The sequence below is a fragment of the Salvia splendens genome, chromosome 22 (genome assembly GCF_004379255.2).
Source record: "Salvia splendens isolate huo1 chromosome 22, SspV2, whole genome shotgun sequence".
Taxonomy (NCBI): domain Eukaryota; kingdom Viridiplantae; phylum Streptophyta; class Magnoliopsida; order Lamiales; family Lamiaceae; genus Salvia; species Salvia splendens.
This window is the reverse complement of record NC_056053.1, coordinates 2,259,136-2,279,313: the sequence shown is the minus strand read 5'-3', so window position 1 is coordinate 2,279,313 and position 20,178 is coordinate 2,259,136. Positions and strand designations below refer to the sequence as shown.

General features: G+C 35.9%; 3 protein-coding genes and 1 long non-coding RNA gene across 4 annotated transcripts; 1 reads left to right on the top strand and 3 right to left on the bottom strand.

The window, feature by feature from the left end:
* Positions 1-1,603: 1,603 nt before the first annotated feature.
* Positions 1,604-12,153, bottom strand: LOC121786580. Its single transcript, XM_042185219.1, has 4 exons — positions 10,975-12,153; positions 10,289-10,896; positions 2,340-3,207; positions 1,604-2,245 (listed from the first exon to the last, which is right to left on the bottom strand). The coding sequence occupies exons 1-4, from the start codon at positions 11,845-11,847 to the stop codon at positions 1,631-1,633; spliced, it is 2,964 nt and encodes a 987-aa protein (XP_042041153.1). The 5' UTR covers positions 11,848-12,153; the 3' UTR covers positions 1,604-1,630.
* Positions 6,017-7,855, bottom strand: LOC121786581 (cytochrome P450 71AU50-like). The gene is made up of 2 exons (XM_042185220.1): positions 6,855-7,855; positions 6,017-6,758 (listed from the first exon to the last, which is right to left on the bottom strand). The coding sequence occupies exons 1-2, from the start codon at positions 7,740-7,742 to the stop codon at positions 6,144-6,146; spliced, it is 1,503 nt and encodes a 500-aa protein (XP_042041154.1). The 5' UTR covers positions 7,743-7,855; the 3' UTR covers positions 6,017-6,143.
* A 2,266-nt stretch (positions 12,154-14,419) lies between the features above and the next one.
* On the bottom strand, positions 14,420-16,452 carry LOC121786582 (cytochrome P450 71AU50-like). The gene is made up of 2 exons (XM_042185221.1): positions 15,357-16,452; positions 14,420-15,277 (listed from the first exon to the last, which is right to left on the bottom strand). Exons 1-2 carry the CDS (start codon positions 16,230-16,232, stop codon positions 14,663-14,665), a joined length of 1,491 nt encoding a protein of 496 aa, XP_042041155.1. The 5' UTR covers positions 16,233-16,452; the 3' UTR covers positions 14,420-14,662.
* On the top strand, positions 16,089-18,523 carry LOC121786586. Its single transcript, XR_006047220.1, has 2 exons — positions 16,089-16,221; positions 18,336-18,523. It is a non-coding gene; the product is annotated as an uncharacterized LOC121786586 (long non-coding RNA).
* Positions 18,524-20,178: the final 1,655 nt, after the last annotated feature.

Here is a 20,178-nt window from a genome sequence, read left to right as displayed (position 1 = left end):
ATATACAACCTTAAAATGCTATTGGGTGATCTCCAAGCTTTAAATAAATTTCATCAATATAATTTTGATTGGATATTTCATTTTATCCATTTTCTCTCATAACAATGGACAAGAAAAGTGAGCAATGATATGCTTTGATTCATATTATTATATATTTGATCACAATAAATGTAACAAAGTCTAATGTGGATTTGATGTATAACGGTATGCGCGTCTGACTCCATATAAGAAGGTTGAATGTTCCATTTGTGTTGAATTCATTTTTTTTAATAATCAATCATTTATCAATTATTACTATCCCTTTTACATTTTATTATTTTTTCGTACTGCAATCTCTTTGGTTTTTAATTTTTTAATGATATTTTTACATTTTTAGTATATTCCCCAATAAGTGGATTACTCTATATTCTAGAGGAATTTCAAATATTGTTTGGTAAACAGAATATTTGTTTGATCGAAATTGATTCGTGTAGAGTAAGAGCTCCACTATATTTGAATTCCTAATTGTGGATCCACTCAAGAACATCATATTCCAAAGTGAAACAAATTATGAAGCATTCTCTCTCTGAAAAAACAAATGTTCTGTGCTATCAAAATGTTGTTTTTTTCATATTTAAATGACAAATGAATGTCTAGATGATTTAATTCAATATAGTTTGCTTTGTTACAATAAATGTATACCCATAATCATTTATAAATAGTAAATAAAAGTATTTTCAACGTCTAGATGATTTAATTCAATATAGTGTTATTTTCAATAAATGTATACCCACCATCATTTAACAATAATAAATGAAAAACATTGTCAACATCTTTTGTATCTTGTGTCCCTGTCAAAGAGACATTTGACCTTTTAATACTTTTTGGTTATAGAAGTTATAGTTTTGTATGCATAATTATTTTGAACTACTGCTTTGTTGGCTACTTATTGTGAAATTTTATAATATAAAATATGGACACGAATAAGTAATAAATAATTCTAAAAATACTTCTAACTGTTAAGAATTAGAGAACAACACCAAAAACAGTAAAAAAGATGCTGAACCCACAAGGAGGCTGCTAGGCTGTAAAGCTTCTAAAATTAGTAAACAGGTGTATGAATGAATTCATGGGTTTACATTTTTCTTTGGTTGCACTTTGTTTAATTGTTTTTGTTTGTATTTTGTTATATTGGTGAATAAATTATACTTGGCTGTTTTGTTTCATGCCAAGGAAGTTGTTTAACCAACGAAATCCCGATTGAGGAAACTAAAATTAGAGCGAAAACTAAGAGAGAAGAATGTTTTTTAGTATTTGAAGCTCCTGTCAATCTATAGCTATGACAATGAGAAGAAATTTGGAATCATGGAATTATATTTGACAACTGTAGATTTCTTGTGCAATGACCATCGGGTTCTCTTTTTCCCCTTGAAGAAGTGGAGTTTGAAACTGGGCTCAGACTACTTTCGCTTCTTAAATTGTCTTTGTACATGATCCGGATAAAATGCTTGTAGCTAGTACTGAAGATAGTTGAAGAAGAATGCAGGATTTTATATTTCAGTTGAACAACTAGGCAATTATTTAGCATGTCTTACTTTTCTTCTACTTATATTGTTTTCAGGATGCAATTCTTACAAGTTTCCTACAAAAGCTAGTTCTGCAACCGAAAGGTAGGGATTGCCATGAGATGATTGGCCCTTGAAACAACAAGGCCAAACTCCTCATCCATATCCAGCTCCTTTGACGACGTATCATTTGGCAGCTGCCAGTCAAAGCAGTGGACTAATTGTGACACGATCAACTGCACTTGAATGAGCCCCAGTTGGATTCCGGGGCAACTTCTCCTCCCAGAGCCAAATGGGAGGAGCTGGAAATGTTGTCCCTTAACATCAATGTCACTGCCAGTGAACCTCTCCGGAATGAACATCTCGGGATCAATCCATACATTTGGATCTCGCCCAATTGCATAAGTGTTTACAATTATTCTTGCTCCCTTCGGTATGTCATATCCATTAACCTTGCTGTCTTCCCTTGCGTAGTGAGGAATCAGCAGTGGAGCCACTGGATGCAGCCTGAAGGTTTCCTTTACAACCATGTCTAGATATTCGAGTTGGTCCAGGTCTGACTCTTCAACCATCCTCTTCAATCCCACCACTCGTTGCAACTCTTTCTGTAGTTTCTTCATAACTGCTGGGTTTCTCAACAGCTCTGAGAGTATCCACTCAACTGATGCTGCTGCTGTGTCCATTGAACCTATGAGCAAGTCCTGCACACGTAATTCTTTGTCGACTCAGTACCCATTACTAAGTAAATGTGTATAAAAACAAGAAGTAGAATAATTGATTGCATTTTTTTCTTACCAGCATAATGGCCTTGATATGTCGCCGGTCGAACTGAAATTCGCATTCTCCACTCTGCATAATGGACATCATGGTATCAACGATATCTTTGGTCTGGTCATGACGATCCCTTGCTCGAACATGGTCTTCTATAATTTTCTCAAAGAAATCATCAAAAACTTCTGCGAGTGCCTTCATCTTCCTTGTCAGTCCTTGGAGATCCAAGACTCCAAGGAAAGGAAAGTAATCACCCAAATTGGGAGCTGCTGCTAGTTTCATCACTTCTTGGATCACAGTTTTGAAGCCTCTCTCATCTATGTCTTTGTCATCATATTTCTTGCCAAACACCATCCTGCAGCCCGTCTCTGCAGTCAGGGACCAGACCTTGGCACTAAGATCGACAGCAACATGTTGTCTGGAAGCTTCCTTGACGGATTCAACAAAATGCGCAAGCTCTTCCCTTCTCATAGGTCGGAAAGAATTGATCTTTAGCGTGCTGAGAAGCTCTAAGGTGCATAGCTTGCGCATGTTCCGCCAATATGGACTGTAAGCCCCAAATACCAGATTCCTCTGACCCCATGAGAGATACTTAGCAGCCTGGTGAGGTGGTCTGCTGGCAAAAACAAGATCGTGTGTCTTGAGGAAAAGCTCAGCTGCCTCAGGAGATGAAACGACGATGATTGGAGCGAATCCGAATTGCATGTACATAATCGGGCCATAGTCTTTGGCAATCTTGTGCAGGTCCTGGTGAGGATTCTTCCCCAGCATGCTTAGATGTCCCAAAATAGGGATCCCTTTTGGACCTGGAGGCAGCTTCTTCTTCCTCCTCGTCGCCAACAAAACCAAAGAACCAGCTAAAGTGGCCACGACGGTAAGCCAAAACCAAGTAAGTTCCATTTTTTGCTAAAGTTATTTTGTGATTGAGAATTTATTTATGCCTGTGTTATTTATCTTGTAAAGCAAATATAAGACTTGTGATATGGCCGAATGAATAAAAACAGTTTTAAGTGTTGAAGGAATCATCTTGGTTCAGCTGAGAAGGGAACAATCAGAAATAACTAATAAAAGAAGAAAATCAATATTAAATAAAATAAAGAGTGGTGTTATATGAGGATAAGTACACAACATCTTAAGGACCTCACAGTTTTACAACACCTTAAGGACCTCACAATATATGAAACAAATGTAGCAACCATCTGTAAAAAATATCTCGGGGACCATAGACCTCCTGCCCTAATGTGATTCCGAACTGAATCAAACCGAATTTTAGAATTTGGTTTGGTCCGGTTTTATTTTTTAGGAAGTAGAGAGTGCGTTGACAGAAGTTTTATGGTTGAGTTATCCAATAACTCGGTATTATTAAGTTTCAAATGACTGTAATTATCGAACTTGTGAACCGTAATACTATAGTTCAAATCAGTTTGCTTCTTGCATCTTGTTGCTCCGGAACAAGGCCTACTCCTCTACCTGCACACTTTTATGATCCATGAGTCAATGCTTGTATCTGTACCCTGAATTTTACGACTTAGCATAGGGAAGAAAGTGAAAATTATTGGATACATTGAAGTCAAAAAATATTTTCAAAAAGGAACAGAGTTTATTTATTTGGTTAATTGCGTCAAATAACTAGTTTGTGTAGAAATATATATTGTGGTTTCCAAACGATACTGTCATTTTGCAAGTGGGTTATGAGAACAACCTTTAAAAATCTCCAAAGTGTTAGATGTCTACTGCCAAGTTCTTTATTGGTTAATGAATTACTTGACTATTTATTCAGTTCTCATTCGCATTCTTATTTTTAAAATTTATTTATTCAAACAAAAGACAACACATCTATAATTTCACTCCACAAACAGCCTCGCATTCTGATTTTTAGTCTTATCAGTCCATATATTCTTGACTGTGTTTACTTTTAGCTTCTTTGTTTTAGGCAGACATGAGACTATTATGTATGTTTAGCTTTGTTTTTCTTTCTTTTCTAATTAACTACTTTTAAATTCTACATGTAGGTTTGCAATAAAATAATTTATCTCTTAGTTTTATGGTCGGTATTTTTTAACTAGCATAATCTCAATTTAATAGCATAAAATTAAGATTGTGAATTTTAAATTTAAATCTAATACTAATAAATAGTAGTTTACTAGTATTTTGCATGAGTTCATATTTGATTATACATAATTATTTTTTTCTTTGTAGAAAATCCATCAAATTCATATGTGCATTTTGGTGAGATTGAATTTCAATTCAATCTTGGAATGACTTTTGTGAATGAAGAAAAAACATATAAAGCATATGCATTCACCAAATGATTCGGAATTCGAAAAGTTAAAAAATCTTATAATTGAAAAATGAGCTTTGAGGATGTACATTTTTGTGTTGTCGTGAGGGATACTCAGAATTTGCCTTTTTGATTATCCCTCAAAACAACACAAAAAATGTACAACCTCGAAGATCTTTTTTTTTATTATAATTTTTTTTACCTTTTCGAAATCCGAATCCTTTGGTGAATGCATATGCTTTGTATGCTTCTTCTTTATCAACAAAAAGTCATTCCGAGTGTGAATTGAAATCCAGTATCAACAATATGCACATATGAATCCAATATCAACAATATGCACATATGAATTTGATAGATTTTCTACCATAGAAAAAAAAATTATGTATAATCCAATATGAACTCATGCAAATTAATAGCACTATTTGATTTTATGCCGTTAAAATGAGATTATGCTGGTTTAAAAAAACAATCATAGAACTAGAAAGATAAATTTCTTTTAGCAAACCTACATATAGAATTTAAAAGTACTTAATTATAAAATAAAGAAAACAAAACTATGCATAAATAATAGTCTTATGTCCCCTAAAATAAAGAAAAACTAAACATATATGTAATTAAGAATATGTGTACTTGATCAAGACACTAAATTTTGATTCATTCGTTTACGCAAAATTTTGAAAAGAACATTTAGATAATAAACATGTAATCGGTAATAAGATAAACGTACTATAAAAGAACACACATATGCATGTTCGTATGTATAACAAAAAAAAAGTGGCGTACCTTTGAAATCCATTGCCTGCAATGAATTTTTTTTTTAATTGATTTGAAAGATGATGGGAGATGCATATATATTAGTACTACTATATATACTTGTTAAGCATGTTAGGGTTTAAGGTTATATGGTGTGTGTATATATTGTTATATATGGACATTAAAAATTTCCATCATTTTTCCATCTTGATATACCTAAATTATGGAATATTTTCTCTTAATTCATCTTCCAATTTTCAAAATCAGTGTAATTCGATATGTAAATCTCTTTCTATATAACATACTTTACCAAATTAAAGAGAATCATTTTTATTCTACCAAAAAAAGAAAAAATCATTTTCTCATTTCTAAGAAAATATATCAAACTTTCTTCAAAAAGAAATGTATATATCAAGAAGTAGTATTCCCTCGTCCCAATAAAGATGTCAACTGCCAGTTCTTTCGATTCCTTCTCGATGATCTATGTTTCTTTGGCAGTTTTTATTGTTTATCTTTGTACTTTGTTATATTGGTTAATCAATTATCCTTGATTCTTCTGTTTGAAAGTAAGAGCGAAAACTGGAAGAGAAGCATGCCTTTAACTATTTGATTGTAACTAACATAGTTAAGAATGCATGCATTGTATGCTATAATGCAATAATTGAACTTGACTATAAAATAATTTTGATATCACATAGCCTGCCTGTGAGTACATAGTATTTCGCATGTCTTACTTTGCTTCCATAAATTAGATTGTTTTGAGGAAGCAAATTTTTACAAGTTTGCTTCAAAAGCTAGGTATGCAACCGAAAGGTAGGGATTGCCATGAGATGATTGGCCCTTGAAACAACAAGGCCAAATTCCTCATTCATGTCCAGGTCCGTTGGCGACATATCATTTGGCAGCTGCCAATCGAAGCAGTGGACTAAATGTGACACGATCAGTCGAACTTGGATGAGTCCCAGTTGCATTCCGGGGCAACTTCTCCTCCCAGACCCAAATGGGAGGAGCTGGAAATGCTGTCCCTTAACATCAATGTCACTGCCAATGAACCTTTCTGGAATGAACATCTCCGGATCACTCCATACATTTGGATCGCGCCCAATTGCGTATGTGTTGATGAGTATTCTTGAACCTTTCGGTATGTCATAGCCATTAACCTTGCTGTCTTCCCTGGAATAGTGAGGAATCAACAGTGGACCAACTGGATGCAGCCTAAAGGTTTCCTTCACAACCATGTCGAGATATTCGAGCTGGTCGAGGTCAGACTCCTCAACCATCCTCTTCAATCCCACAACTTGTTCCAACTCTTTCTGTACTTTCTTCATAACTGTTGGATTTCTCAACAGTTCGGAGAGTATCCACTCAACTGATGCTGCTGCCGTGTCCATTGAACCTATGAGCAAGTCCTGCACATGTAATTCTTCCTTTAAATTCATTACTCATTACTAAGTAAATGTTTTTCCAAACAAGAAGTAGATTTAATCATTGAACCATGTGCTTACCATCATAATGGCCTTGATATTACGTCGGTCGAACTGAAACTCACATTCTCCACTTTGCATTATGGACATCATGGTATCAACAATGTCCTTGGCCTGCTCAGGACGATCCCCTGCTCGAACATGGTCTTCTATAACTTTCTCAAAGAAAACATCAAAAACTTTTGCAATTGCCTTCATCTTCCTTGTCAGCCCTTGCAAATCTAAGAGTCCAAGGAAAGGAAAGTAATCACCCAAATTGGGAGTTGCTGCTAGTTTCATCGTTTCTTGGATCACAGTTTTGAAGCCTCTCTCATCTATGTCTTTGTCGGCAAATTTCTTGCCAAACACCATTCTGCAGCTCATCTCTGCGGTCAGGGACGAGACCTTGGCACTAAGATCGACAGCAACGAGTTGTTGGGATACTTCCTGGACGGATTCAACAAAATGCGCAAGCTCTTCCCTTCTCATAGGTCGGAAAGAATTGATCTTTAGCGTGCTGAGAAGCTCTAAGGTGCATAGCTTGCGCATGTTCCTCCAATACGGACCGTAAGCTGCAAATGTTAGGTTCCTCTGATCCCATGAGGCAATTTTAGAACCCTCATGAGGTGGTCTGCTAGCAAAAACAAGGTCATGCTTCTTGAGGAAAAACTCAGCTGCTTCAGGAGATGAAACGACGATGATTGGAGCGAACCCGAATCGCATGTACATGATGGGGCCGTGGTCTTTGGCAATCCTCTGGAGATCTTGGTGAGGATTCTCCCCCAGCATGTGTAGATGTCCCAGAATAGGGATCCCTTTTGGACAGGGAGGCAATCTCCCCGTCTTCTTCTTCTTCCTCCTCGTCACCAACGAAACTAAAGAACCTGCTAAAATGGTTATAACCGTAAGCCAAAACCATGTAAGTTCCATTTTTTTTGCTAAAGTTATTGTGTGATTTGAAGATTGATAGATTTATGTGTTATTTATATTAATATCACAATAAACTAGTAATGGATTTGTAGATGTGTGTTTCCATTCATATTAATTATGCTTCCTCTTTTCCATGTATATTAATTTAATGTGGGCTTGCCTCCCATCTTTTGATGTGTATCTATATTCAATAAAAATTAGTTTTGTTTTTTCACAATCAATAGTTTTGTTTTTTATAAGTTTTGTTTTTACGAGTACATCAATCCACAATCAATAGTTTTGTTTTTGCATTTTAGATATTCAATAAAAATTAGTCACATTTTATTTTTTATAAGTGTTTTTCTAATTAATTAGGATACATTCTCATTAATAACACTCAAATTACTTTTTTTCTCTATTTTTCTTTTATTTTACTTATTTTATATATTTAAACTCGTATTGTTCCTTGCTAAGACTTTTGTGGGCATGGAGTGGAAATTATGAATGTTGAAAATACCTCAATATAAAGATTTTATGTGCAAAAGAAGTCAAAATAGTAAAATCGGACTACTGGAAATACTCCTATTCAACCTTAAAATCATCTCTCGAAATAATATGAAAATTTCGACTACTTAATAATTTAAGCTTAATCAAGTAGTCTTAGCAAATTTTCGGAAATACATCATTTTGAAAAAATTGTTTCGAGCCTTTTCAAAGGTTAGACCTTAAAAATCATCGATATATTTCTGATTAGAAATTAATAAATTATAAATTAGAGTTAGAAAAGTATCCTATTCAACCTTAAATTATCCTTTAATTATTCATCGTGCAAAGTGTTCACACTAATTAAAACATGTGGATTCATATGGCTGTGTCGATTCAAGTCAAGTTCATTTAATTTTCATTAGTGTCGATGTCGATGCATAACAAATTTATCTAATTCTTTGTCCCCCTTATTGTGAGACTACTTGGAAAATAAATAAATTCGGAACAAACAACTTCCTAAACAATCTATATGTTGAACAACAATCAACACAAGAAAATAATTAGTAATATTTCTCATACTACATAAACGTACATAAATTGTAAATACGTAACTAAAATTTTTCGCAATTTTATGTTCAAAATCAATTTATAAATTTTAATTAATTTAAAATAAATCATATATTAATCATTCTACAGCAATTTAATCTCGATTGATATCATATCATTCAGAATATCATTATCTCTCTTACACAATGTCATCTTCTCTCTGACATAATATGCTCTCCGTCCCAAGGAAGATTTTTTGTAGTATTATTTTATATCTTGATTGGAATAAATTAAAAATGAAAGTGGATCATTTTCGTAAAACAATAGGTCAAATTCGTTGGGATGAAGGGAATATCATTTTTTCTCTTAAACAATATTATGAAGTTCGTGAAGTTCGTGATCGAATAAAACGATAATTTGACATAACTGAAATTGTGCTCAAATAATAATATGTTATTTTCATTATAAAAAACAGGAATGGGCGAGCCTTGTGGCGGACTTTGTAGTTTAAGTGAAATTAAACATTGAATTACTGACATTCTAAAATTATAAAATGAGATATATATAGGGATGAAAGCACCCGTTGTTAAGGACTTCGTTGCCTCAACAAGTAACAGGGACGATAATTGGAGCCGCGAGGACTTAACCTCGTCGATCAGCCGGAATTTTGATTGCTTGACGATAAAGGTAGAAAAAGGTAAGACAAAAAATTTGTTATTTCATTCATGAATTCCTAAAGATAACAATAGTTCTTATTTACAACACTAATAACTAACTTAATAATCAAGAAAGTTAATATCTAAAAAAGATATGCAAATTCCTCATTTGTATAACTAAATAATGCTGGTTTCATAATCTCAGACCTTCACTACTCAAACCAAACTCAAAAATATTCCAATTTAGATTATATACACCATGCTTGGTTTCTGCGACTAATTATTCAGACCTTCACATTTGTAGGAACGTGCTCAATACACACAGGATATTTGGGCTTTTCCACTTTCTCTATTGTTAAAGGTAAATTGTCGTTTGTTTGCGTTCTTGAGTTAAGATTATTGATAAATGTGGGGCGATTTTCTGTGTGTGGGATTGTTTGAAGAGGTGTGTAGAAACTATACGAATCAAACATTTATCAACGAAGAGATACAAACTCTGAAGTCTTCACTTGAGCATCACAATTTCAACAAGGTGCCTAGTTAATATTGCCCGCAAAGTGTTTGATGAATTGTTAATCATTTATATCTGACACAATAGATTTCATTGGCAAAAGTGGAATTTAAAACTGCTTCCTCTTGTATTTAATTAGGCCCTAATGATCTGTTATAATCTTACTCCCAATTGTGTTTATACATGATTGGGATAAAATGCTTGATTTGAAATTCAGCTGAACAACTATGCTATACTGCAATAATTGAACCTGACTTTGAAATAATCTCGATATCTCATAACCTGACTGTAGTACTTATTTAGCCTCTCTTACTTTCCTTCTGCATAGATTGTTTTCATAAACCAAATTCTTACTACATGTTTACTTCTGCAACCGAAAGGTAGGGATTGCCATGAGATGATTGGCCCTTGAAACAACAAGGCCAAATTCCTCACTCATGTCCAGGTCCGTTGGCGACATATCATTTGGCAGCTGCCAATCAAAGCAGTGGACTAATTGTGACACGATCAGTCGAACTTGGATGAGTCCCAGTTGCATTCCAGGGCAACCTCTCCTCCCAGACCCAAATGGGAGGAGCTGGAAATGCTGTCCCTTAACATCAATGTCACTGCCAATGAACCTCTCTGGAATGAACATCTCCGGATCAGTCCACACATTTGGATCGCGCCCAATTGCATATGTGTTGATGAGTATTCTTGACCCTTTCGGTATGTCATAGCCGCTAACCTTGCTGTCTTCCCTGGAATAGTGAGGAATCAACAGCGGAGCCACTGGATGCAGCCTAAAGGTTTCCTTCACAACCATGTCGAGATATTCGAGCTGGTCGAGGTCAGACTCCTCAACCATCCTCTTCAATCCCACAACTTGTTCCAACTCTTTCTGTACTTTCTTCATAACTGTTGGATTTCTCAACAGTTCGGAGAGTATCCACTCCACTGATGCTGCTGCTGTGTCCATTGAACCTGCGAGCAAGTCCTGCACATATCAAATCATTACTCATTATATTAAGTAAATGTTTTTCCAAACAGGAAGCAGAATTGTTCATGTGCTTACCAGCATCATAGCCTTGATGTTACGTCGGTCGAACTGAAACTCACATACCCCACTTTGCATTATGGACATCATGGTATCAACAATGTCTTTGGCCTGCTCAGGACGATCCCCTGCTCGAACATGGTCCTCTATAACCTTCTCAAAGAAATCATCGTAAACTTTTGCGAGTGCCTTCATCTTCCTTATCAGCCCTTGAAGGTCCAAGACTCCAAGGAAAGGGAAGTAATCACTCAAATTGGGAACTGCTCCTAGTTTCATCCCTTCATGGATCACACTTTTGAAGCCTCTCTCATCTATGTCTTTGTCAGCATATTTCTTGCCAAACACCATTCTGCAGCTCATCTCCGCGGTCAGGGACGAGACCTTGGCAGTAAGATCGACAGCAACATGTTGTCGGGATGCTTCCTTGAGAGATTCAACGAAATGAGCAAGCTCTTCCCTTCTCATAGGCCGGAAAGAATTGATCTTGAGGGTGCTGAGCAGCTCCAAGGTGCATAGCTTGCGCATGTTGCGCCAATACAGACCATAAGCCCCGAATGCCAGATTCCTCTGATCCCATGAGAGATACTTAGAAGCCTGATGAGGTGGTCTGCTGGCAAAAACAAGATCATCTGTTTTGAGGAAAAGCTCAGCTGCCTCAGGAGATGAAACGATGATGATTGGAGCGAACCCGAATCGCATGTACATAATCGAGCCGTGGTCTTTGGTAATCCTTTGCAGATCTTGGTGGGGATTCTTCCCCATCATGTGTAGATGTCCCAGAATAGGGATCCCTTTCGGACCGGGAGGCAGCCTCTTCGTCTTCGTCGCCAACGAAACTAAGGAGCCAGCTAAAATGGCCATAACTGTAAGCCAAAACCAAGCAAGTTCCATTTCTTTTTTTGCTAAAGTTATTGTGTGATTGAGGATTGATACAATGCACTAGTTTGAATGTATTTGTAGATGTTTGTTTCCCATTCATACTAATTATGCTACATGTTTTCCATGTAGTACATGAATTTAATGTGGGGCTGCCTACCATCTTTTAATTATGCTACATGTTTTACATGTAGTACATGAAATGAAATCTGGTGCGAAAGAGTGCTGAGTTTATTAAGTCGAGCCTTTTTGAACTACTCCGAGTCTCTAATCACTTTTTTCTGTTTATCTATCTCTATTTCAAGAGTATGTTGTGGGAATGAAGAATGACGAAACTATCCCTAAGGCATTGGAGATATTTTTTTTCCAAAGATTGTGCGGGTTACAATTAATAAATTTTTTTCTAATTAAATCACCTAATGGTTCCTATTCTTCCTTAAAAGTCGTCGATAATTGTGATCAGAAAATGCTAAATTTGAGTTGGAATAGTACTCTATGGACTTCATTTACCCATATAAACATGTTACATGTGGATTGCGTGTGTGTGTGACTATTTCCACCTCATGTGGAAGACGCCATCTTTGAGTGTAAGATTGGTGAAATGCAATTTCAATAAATCCAATGGAAGAAGACTACATAAAAGATGTAAGATTGGTGAAATGCAATTTCAATAAATCCAGTGGAAGAAGACTACATAAGTCTATATGCCATGTTAATAAAGTTATTTTCCTATTTTAAGAAATTTCAATATTATTGATTCATTTTTATTTTCAATAAAAAAATTATTTTTTTAAATTTTATTCTCACTTTCTCTCTCTTACTTTATTCATTATTCATTTAACACATTATTATAAAGGAAAAGAATTATCCTGAATCCAAGGAGCATCATTTATTTTATTATTCGACTAAAGTCCCAAAATGATCCTTAACATATTGCGTTTTTTTTTTATTTTGGTCCAAAACATTATCTTTTGAATTATTCGGTCTCTCACATTTAAAATCGGATCACATTTGGTCCATTTTGGACTGTTCCGTCAAATTTTAGACGGTTCTGATTACCAGGTCACAAATCCGTCACTAACTGGGAGAAACTAATCCGTCACTAATTGAGAGAAACCAATATGTAAGAGGCAGTCGGTACTGATACCGGAGCACCTATCAAGCTTCAAAACCTCGAGGACAGCGGCGGCTTGTGAGGAGGCGAGCAGTTTGAGATCGGAATCGGAGACAATCATGCGCTGGAAGTGAGGCGCCTTCATCGTGGAGAAAGATCTGGCGACCTCGTGGACCCAGGGGGCAGCGTAGCGGCCCTAGTCCTTGCCGATGAGGTTGAACATGGCGGCGCGGGGCTTGCCCTTGATTTTGAGCGATTCGAGGTGAGGGAAGCGGCGGGAGTGGCGGTGTAGCAGAGGGAGATGGTGACGTGCTTGCGGGTGATGGCGTCGATCTGGTACCAGCGCTTGCAGACGAGGGAGAGCGCGTGGCGGTGGAGCGCGTAGGGGATGACGCAGTCCCAAACGATGTCGTCTGGTCCGACGGTGGCGGAGAAGCTATGGATTCTTCGCGGCGTCATGGAATTGGTCATTTTGAGAGAGGAAATTGGATGAGAGAGTGAGAGTCAGAGACGGGTGGGTTGAAGCGAAAGGAGGATAGGGAAAGTGATGCTTTTGTTTTGTGACCAAAATTTTTTATTACAGTGTTTTTAATTAGTGACGGATCAGTTTCTCCAGGTAAGTGACGGATTAGTGATGGATTTGTGACCCGGTAATTAAAGCGCCGTCAAAAATTTGACAGAACCGTCTAAGATGGACCAAATGTGATCCGATTTCAAATATGAGGGACTAAATAATTCAAAAGATAATGTTTTGGACCAAAATAACAAAAAAATGCAATATGTTAAGGACCATTTTGAGACTTTAGTCTTGTTATTCATTGAGTATCACTAGTTCACTACTTTTTACAACGGCGGTTTTTTATTCTCTTTTGAGTGAGACTATTTGGAAAATAAATAAATTCAGAATGAATAAGCTAACAAAATTCCTAAATCAAACCATAAGTTGAACAACAATCAACACAAAACCGAATCAATATTTCTCGAATTAAATAATCAAAGATAAAAATAAACTCGTATATAGGTGCAATCATAATATCATATTCCACCCAAATTCAATGAGACGTTGGTTATTAATATTAACCCTAGTAATATGCAACTGAGTTCAGTAATTTTTTCGTTAACATACGCTTGCTTTGCTAGAAAGTTGAAAGCGGGGGATATATTTGGGGTTTTTCTCTCTCCATTCTTAAAGGTAAAATTGTCGTTTGTTTAGTTACCTCTACAATCTTTATTTGCGTTCGTGAATTAAGATCATTGATTTTTGTAGGGAGGTTTCCTGTGTGTGCGATTGTTTGGAGTGGTTTCCGTGTGTTTAAATAAGATTGCCCGCAACGTGTTTGATGAAATGTTAATGATTTATTACTTGAAAATAGTAGATTTATTTTGCAAAGACCTTCAGGTTCACGAATCACGTTTCCCCTTTGATAAATGCATTTTAAAACAGGGCTTAGCTACTCCCACTTCTTAGTAATCTGTTATAATCTTGCTCTAAATTATGTTTGTACATGATTGGGATACAATGCTTGTAACAGAGTTAAAGAAGAATGCATGTATTGTTCAAATGCATGATTTCATATTTCAGCTGAAAAAATAATTGAACTTGACCTTGAAATAATTTTGATATCTCATAGCCTGGGTGTGAGTACTTATTTAGCTTGTCTTACTTTACTTTAGATTGTTTTCAGGAAGCAGATTTTTACAAGTTTGCTTCAAATACTAGTTCTGCAACCGAAACGTGGGGATTGCCATGAGACGATTGGCCCTTGACACAACAAGGCCAAATTCCTCATTCATGTCCAGTTTCTCTGGCGACATCTCATTCGGCAGCTGCCAATCGAAGCAATGGACTAACTGTGTCACAATCAGTCGAACTTGGATGAACCCCAGTTTGATTCCGGCGCAACCTCTCCTCCCAGACCCAAATGGGAGGAGCTGGAAATGCTGTCCCTTAACGTCAATGTCACTGCTGGTGAACCTCTCTGGAATGAACGTCTCTGGATCAGTCCATACATTTGGATCACGTCCGATTGCATATGCATTGACGATTATTCTTGAATCTTTTGGTATGTCATAGCCATTGATCTTGCTGTCTTCCCTAGCATAGTGAGGAATCAACAGCGGAGCAACTGGATGCAACCTAAAGCTTTCCTTTACAACCATGTCGAGATATTCGAGTTGGTCTAGGTCAGACTCCTCAACCATCCTCTTCAATCCCACAACTTGTTCCAACTCTTTCTGTAATTTCTTCATAACTGTTGGATTTCTCAACAGTTCGGAGAGTATTCCCTCCACTGATGTTGCTGCTGTGTCCATTGAACCTGCGAGCAAATCCTTCACTTGTAATTGGCCATTACTGAGGCAATGTTTATGAAAACAAGAAGTAGAATTATTGATTGCACCATGTGCTTACCAGCATAATGGCCTTGACATGAAGCCGGTCAAACTGAAATTCACATTCTCCACTTTGCATTATAGACATCATGGTATCAACAATGTCTTTGGCCTGCTCTGGATGATTCACCGCTCGAACATGGTCTTCTATAACTTTCTCAAAGAAATCATCAAAAACTTTTGTGATTGCCTTCATCTTCCTTGTCAGCCCTTGCAGATCCAAGACTCCAAGGAACGGAAAGTAATCGCCCAAATTGGGAACTGCTATTAGTTTCGTCACTTCTTGGATCACAGCTTTGAATACTCTCTCATCTATGTCTTTGTCATTATATTTCTTACCTAACACCATTCTGCAGCTCATATCCGCAGTCAGGGACGCGACCTTGGCACTAAGATCAACAGCACTGTGTAGTCTGGATGCTTCCTTGAGGGATTCAACAAAAAGACCAATCTCTTCCCTTCTCATAGGTCGGAAAGAACTGATCTTAAGGGTGCTGAGCAGCTCCAAGGTGCATAGCTTGCGCATGTTGCGCCAATACAGACCATAAGCCCCGAATGCCAGATTCCTCTGATCCCATGAGAGATACTTAAAACCCTGCTGAGGTGGTCTGCTGGCGAAAACAAGGTCATGCATCTTGAGGAAAAGCTCAGCTGCCTCAGGAGATGAGACAACGATGGTTGGAGCGAACCCAAATCGCATGTACATAATGGGGCCGTGGTCTTTGGCAATCCTTTGCAGATCGTGGTGAGGATTCTTCCCCAGCATGCGTAGATTTCCCAGAATAGGGATCCCTTTTGGACCTGGAGACAGCAGCTTCTTCCTCCTCGTAGCCAACGAAGCCAAAGAACCAGCCAAAATGGCGACGACCGTAAGCCATAACCAAGTAAGTTCCATTTTTAGCAAAATCTATTATGTGATTGAGGATTGATAGATCTCTTTATAAACTTGTTTGAATGGATTTATAGATGTGTGTTTTCATTCATATTAATTCTGCTATTTCTTCTCCATGTGTATGAATTTAATGTTTGATTGCCTACCATCTTTTGTTGTCTACTGATCAATATACTTTGTAAAAATTAACATTATTATTGTCTTTAGCTATTTGAAGAACTATTTTGGCTTAGCACGGGTCTTAAGAGATTATTTGACTTTGTGAAGAAAAGTAAAGAGTGAAATTCTTCGAGACTGCTGAGGTTATTTAAGCTTAATCAAGCTTAAACGATCATTCTAAATGAGATTTATGTTTAAACTATTATATTGATAATCTTGATCTCTATTCTCAACTACAAGATACATTTGGGTTAATAAATTGTCGCATAGAAAGGAGAGAGTGCATGAAACAGAGATTGTATGTAATGTGTGTGTTTATATGTGACGGAAGAAGAATTAAAATTATGCGTGGAAGAGATAGGTAACGGATATACTGTCCATAATAAATAGTCTTATTTTTCATTTTGGGCTGTCAACGAAACATACACTACAAGAAAAATAACAACTAAGGACGTTTTTTTATTCCACAGGGCACGCTAATTTGTGTTGCCATTTTTGTATTTGGCCCATTTTTAGTACCTAATATTAATCGCAAGGATGAATTAATTAAGGTTGGCATAAAATATCAGAGCATCACCAATCATATACATACACTAAATGCAAATTCATTTTAGTATAAATGTTTCATCAGATATGATTTTACTCCAACCATTTATACTAAACTCAAACTTAAAAAAACATTTTTTATATTATGTCTTTTTTACTCACAAAATTTGAAAAAGTTTTTAGTTTTATTTAGCGTAACCTAAAAATAAGTATTTTGTTTATTCAAAAACCAAAAATGAGATTGGTTTTAGAGTATCAATGAAGCTAATTGTCAATCCCATTTTAGGTTTTAGTGCACCATAGGAGATGGTCTTAGAGTTGTCGATAGTCAGTCTGATATGCGAATTTTGTTTCAAAAGAAGATGACTTCAAACAATGCCATTTTGAAATTTTGTCAAGTTTGAGTTGTGAAATAGAGTATAATTTAAATTCTCATTGATGTAAAAGAAAAAACCTCAATTCTCATTTCGTTTGTTCATCCCCCTTGATTATGCCTCCTCCAAAATTAATTCCTGGATCTACCCCCACTTGTCGATGTTGACATAAAACAAATTTATCTAATCCTTTGTTCCATTTTTTTAGATTATTTGAAAAATAAATAATAGTGAACATGTAAATTAGCTAACGAACAAACAAATTACTAAATCAAACTATACATTGAACACAAATTACAAAAGAACAGAACTTATATTTCTCCTAATAAATAAGTACTTAATAGAAAACACAACTGACAACTCGTATACATTTTAGGTGCAATATTTAATATTTCAGAGAAAACCACCAATTTGAGTGAGATGCTTATTACGTGACGTAACTAATTAAAATTTGTAGTAGTATATGATTGAAATTGTATAATAATAAAACATTGGTGTTTGCTCGGATGAGGTGGGCAATAACAAAGTTTATTATAATTACATTCAAGGAGTACTGATATGGGGTAAGTACATATTAACTCCATAATTAAAAAACAAATCTCAGCTATAAGATTAAGAAATCAAGGGCTGATATCAGCCATATCATTTTTGAAATTGAAGCAAAATTAGTTCACTGTACCAAAGATTTACTTCACTACAAGAAGGCGGGGTATAATTATCATTTAACAAACAAAATTAGGGTTAAAATTAAAATTGCTCTCATTTTGAAAATTAAACCTCGCGCGGTTCAACTTTTCTTCTCCTCTTCTCTCTTCTGCAAAATTCCAACTTTTGTCGCGCGATTCAACCTTGCTGTTGCTGTTGCCGTCGCCTCATTTCATAATCGTCAACATCCAGTTCTCACATTCCTTCGTCGAACAAATGGCTACAAATCAAAGAGATTTTTCAAAATGTAAATTTCCTACTTATTAACATTTCTTTGTAGGTTTTGATTTTAGAACTGATTTAAATTTGAATTTTTTTGTAGCTGTTGAACGTCTGAAGAAAAATGCAACCGGAGGTTCTGGCTGTATACAACAAGGCTCCAACCGTGACTCATTCCTACTATTTTTTATTTTAATCTACAATATTTTCGTGTATTGTGATTTATACAACCGGAGGTTCCGGCTGTATACACCAAGTATTCCATGGTTAGAGTGAAGTGTTTGTGATGTATGCTTATAGTGATCTGTTTTTTCATCTCGGTGAAGTAAAAATATGCTTGGAGTGAAGTATTACATGGTTAGAGTGAAGTGTTTATGATCCTTGTTTATAGTGCACTATTTTTTCATCTCAGTGAAGTAAAAACATGCTTAGAGTGATGTATTCCATGGTTAGAGTGAAGTGTTTGTGATCCTTGCTTATAGTGCACTGTTTTTTCATCTCAGTGAAGTAAAAAACATGCTTAGAGTCATGTATTTCATAGTTAGAGTGAAGTGCTTGTGATCCTTGCTTATAGTGCACTGTTTTTTCATCCCAGTGAAGTAAAAACTTGCTTAGAGTCATGTATTCCATGGTTAGAGTGAAGTGTTTGTGATGCATGCTTATAGTGATCTGTTTTTTCATCTCAGTGAAGTAAAAACATGCTTAGAGTGAAGTGTTTGTGATCCTTGCTTATAGTGCACTGTTAGAGTGAATTGTTTGTGATCCTTGCTTATATTGAGTATATAGTGATGTATATGATGCTTAGAGCGATGTGATATTAAGCATACAGTGAAGTAAATTTTGCATGCCTTATAGTGTAGTAAATATTGTTGAAAATCTGGACAGAAATAGTTCCCACTGTAGAATGTTTAGTGCACAAATGAATCGTTTTTAGTTCACTTAGTAGCATATTTTGTCATTTTAATGAAGTAAATTGATCATATAGTGAAGTAAATTGAGCATATAGTGAAGCATAATTTGTTAGCATATAGTGTATCGACTCAGTGGCGGATCCAGGATCCGGAAATGGAGGGGGCGGAATATATAGTATTAGCTTGGTTTAGTGCGGACATGGCTATTTTTTTATTGTTCGGGGCGTCGCCGGAGGCAAACGGAGGGGGCGGACATGGTAAATTTACATCCCAATAAGGGAAAAATAGTCACACGGAGGGGGCGACCGCCCCCTCCTGCCCCCCCTAGATCCGCCACTGTGTATCGATTTATCATTATAGTGGAGTGAATTGAACATACAGTGAAGTATAATCTGCTCATATAGAGAAGTATATTTTGCATATAGTGATTCTATATGCACATGAAAAGAATGAATTTTCTAATTTTATATTATGCTAATAGTGAAGCCCATATGGTTTATATGGTTTATAGTGAACTCGTATACTACAGTTATAGTGAAGTATATTATGCTTATAGTGAAGGAGTATATTTTATTTATAGTGATCTAGTGCATTGGCATGTGAGTGTACTATTTTGGCATTTGAGCGAGGTATATTGTGTTTATAGTGAAGTATTTTATGCTAGAAGTGAACTAGTATATTACTCTTATAGTGAAGTATATTTTGTTTAAAGTGATCTAGTGTATTGGCATGTGAGTGTACTATTTTGGCATTTGAGTGAAGTATATTGTGTTTATGGTGAAATATTTTATGCTAATAATGAAGTATATAAATATTATTTTGGCTTTATATTGAATGTTGTTATTAATATTTTAAAAAATTGCAGATATACTTAAAGAAAGACGGAGAGAAAGACGTAGAGCAGCGGAAACATATTATGAATGAAACTTTGGCATCTATGAAGATTGTAGCCAATACATGGGCCTAGACGTGGGAAAAATTATTTCAAACTTCAAGAAATTTCATGAACAATTTGTACAAAGTGATATAGTTCAT

Excerpts from the sequence above, each read along its gene's own strand:
- LOC121786581 (XM_042185220.1), bottom strand. The coding sequence starts at position 7,742 with ATGGAACTTACATGGTTTTGGCTTACGGTTATAACCATTTTAGCAGGT. Across the intron at positions 6,759-6,854 it reads ATATCAAGGCCATTATGATG|GACTTGCTCATAGGTTCAAT; the intron begins GTAAGCACATGG and ends TTACATGTGCAG.
- LOC121786580 (XM_042185219.1), bottom strand. The coding sequence starts at position 11,847 with ATGGAACTTGCTTGGTTTTGGCTTACAGTTATGGCCATTTTAGCTGGC. Across the intron at positions 3,208-10,288 it reads ATCCCTACCTTTCGGTTGCA|TACTTGGTTTTGGCTTACCG; the intron begins GAAGTAAACATG and ends AAAAATGGAACT. Across the intron at positions 2,246-2,339 it reads ATATCAAGGCCATTATGCTG|GACTTGCTCATAGGTTCAAT; the intron begins GTAAGAAAAAAA and ends TTACGTGTGCAG.
- LOC121786582 (XM_042185221.1), bottom strand. The coding sequence starts at position 16,232 with ATGGAACTTACTTGGTTATGGCTTACGGTCGTCGCCATTTTGGCTGGT. Across the intron at positions 15,278-15,356 it reads ATGTCAAGGCCATTATGCTG|GATTTGCTCGCAGGTTCAAT; the intron begins GTAAGCACATGG and ends TTACAAGTGAAG.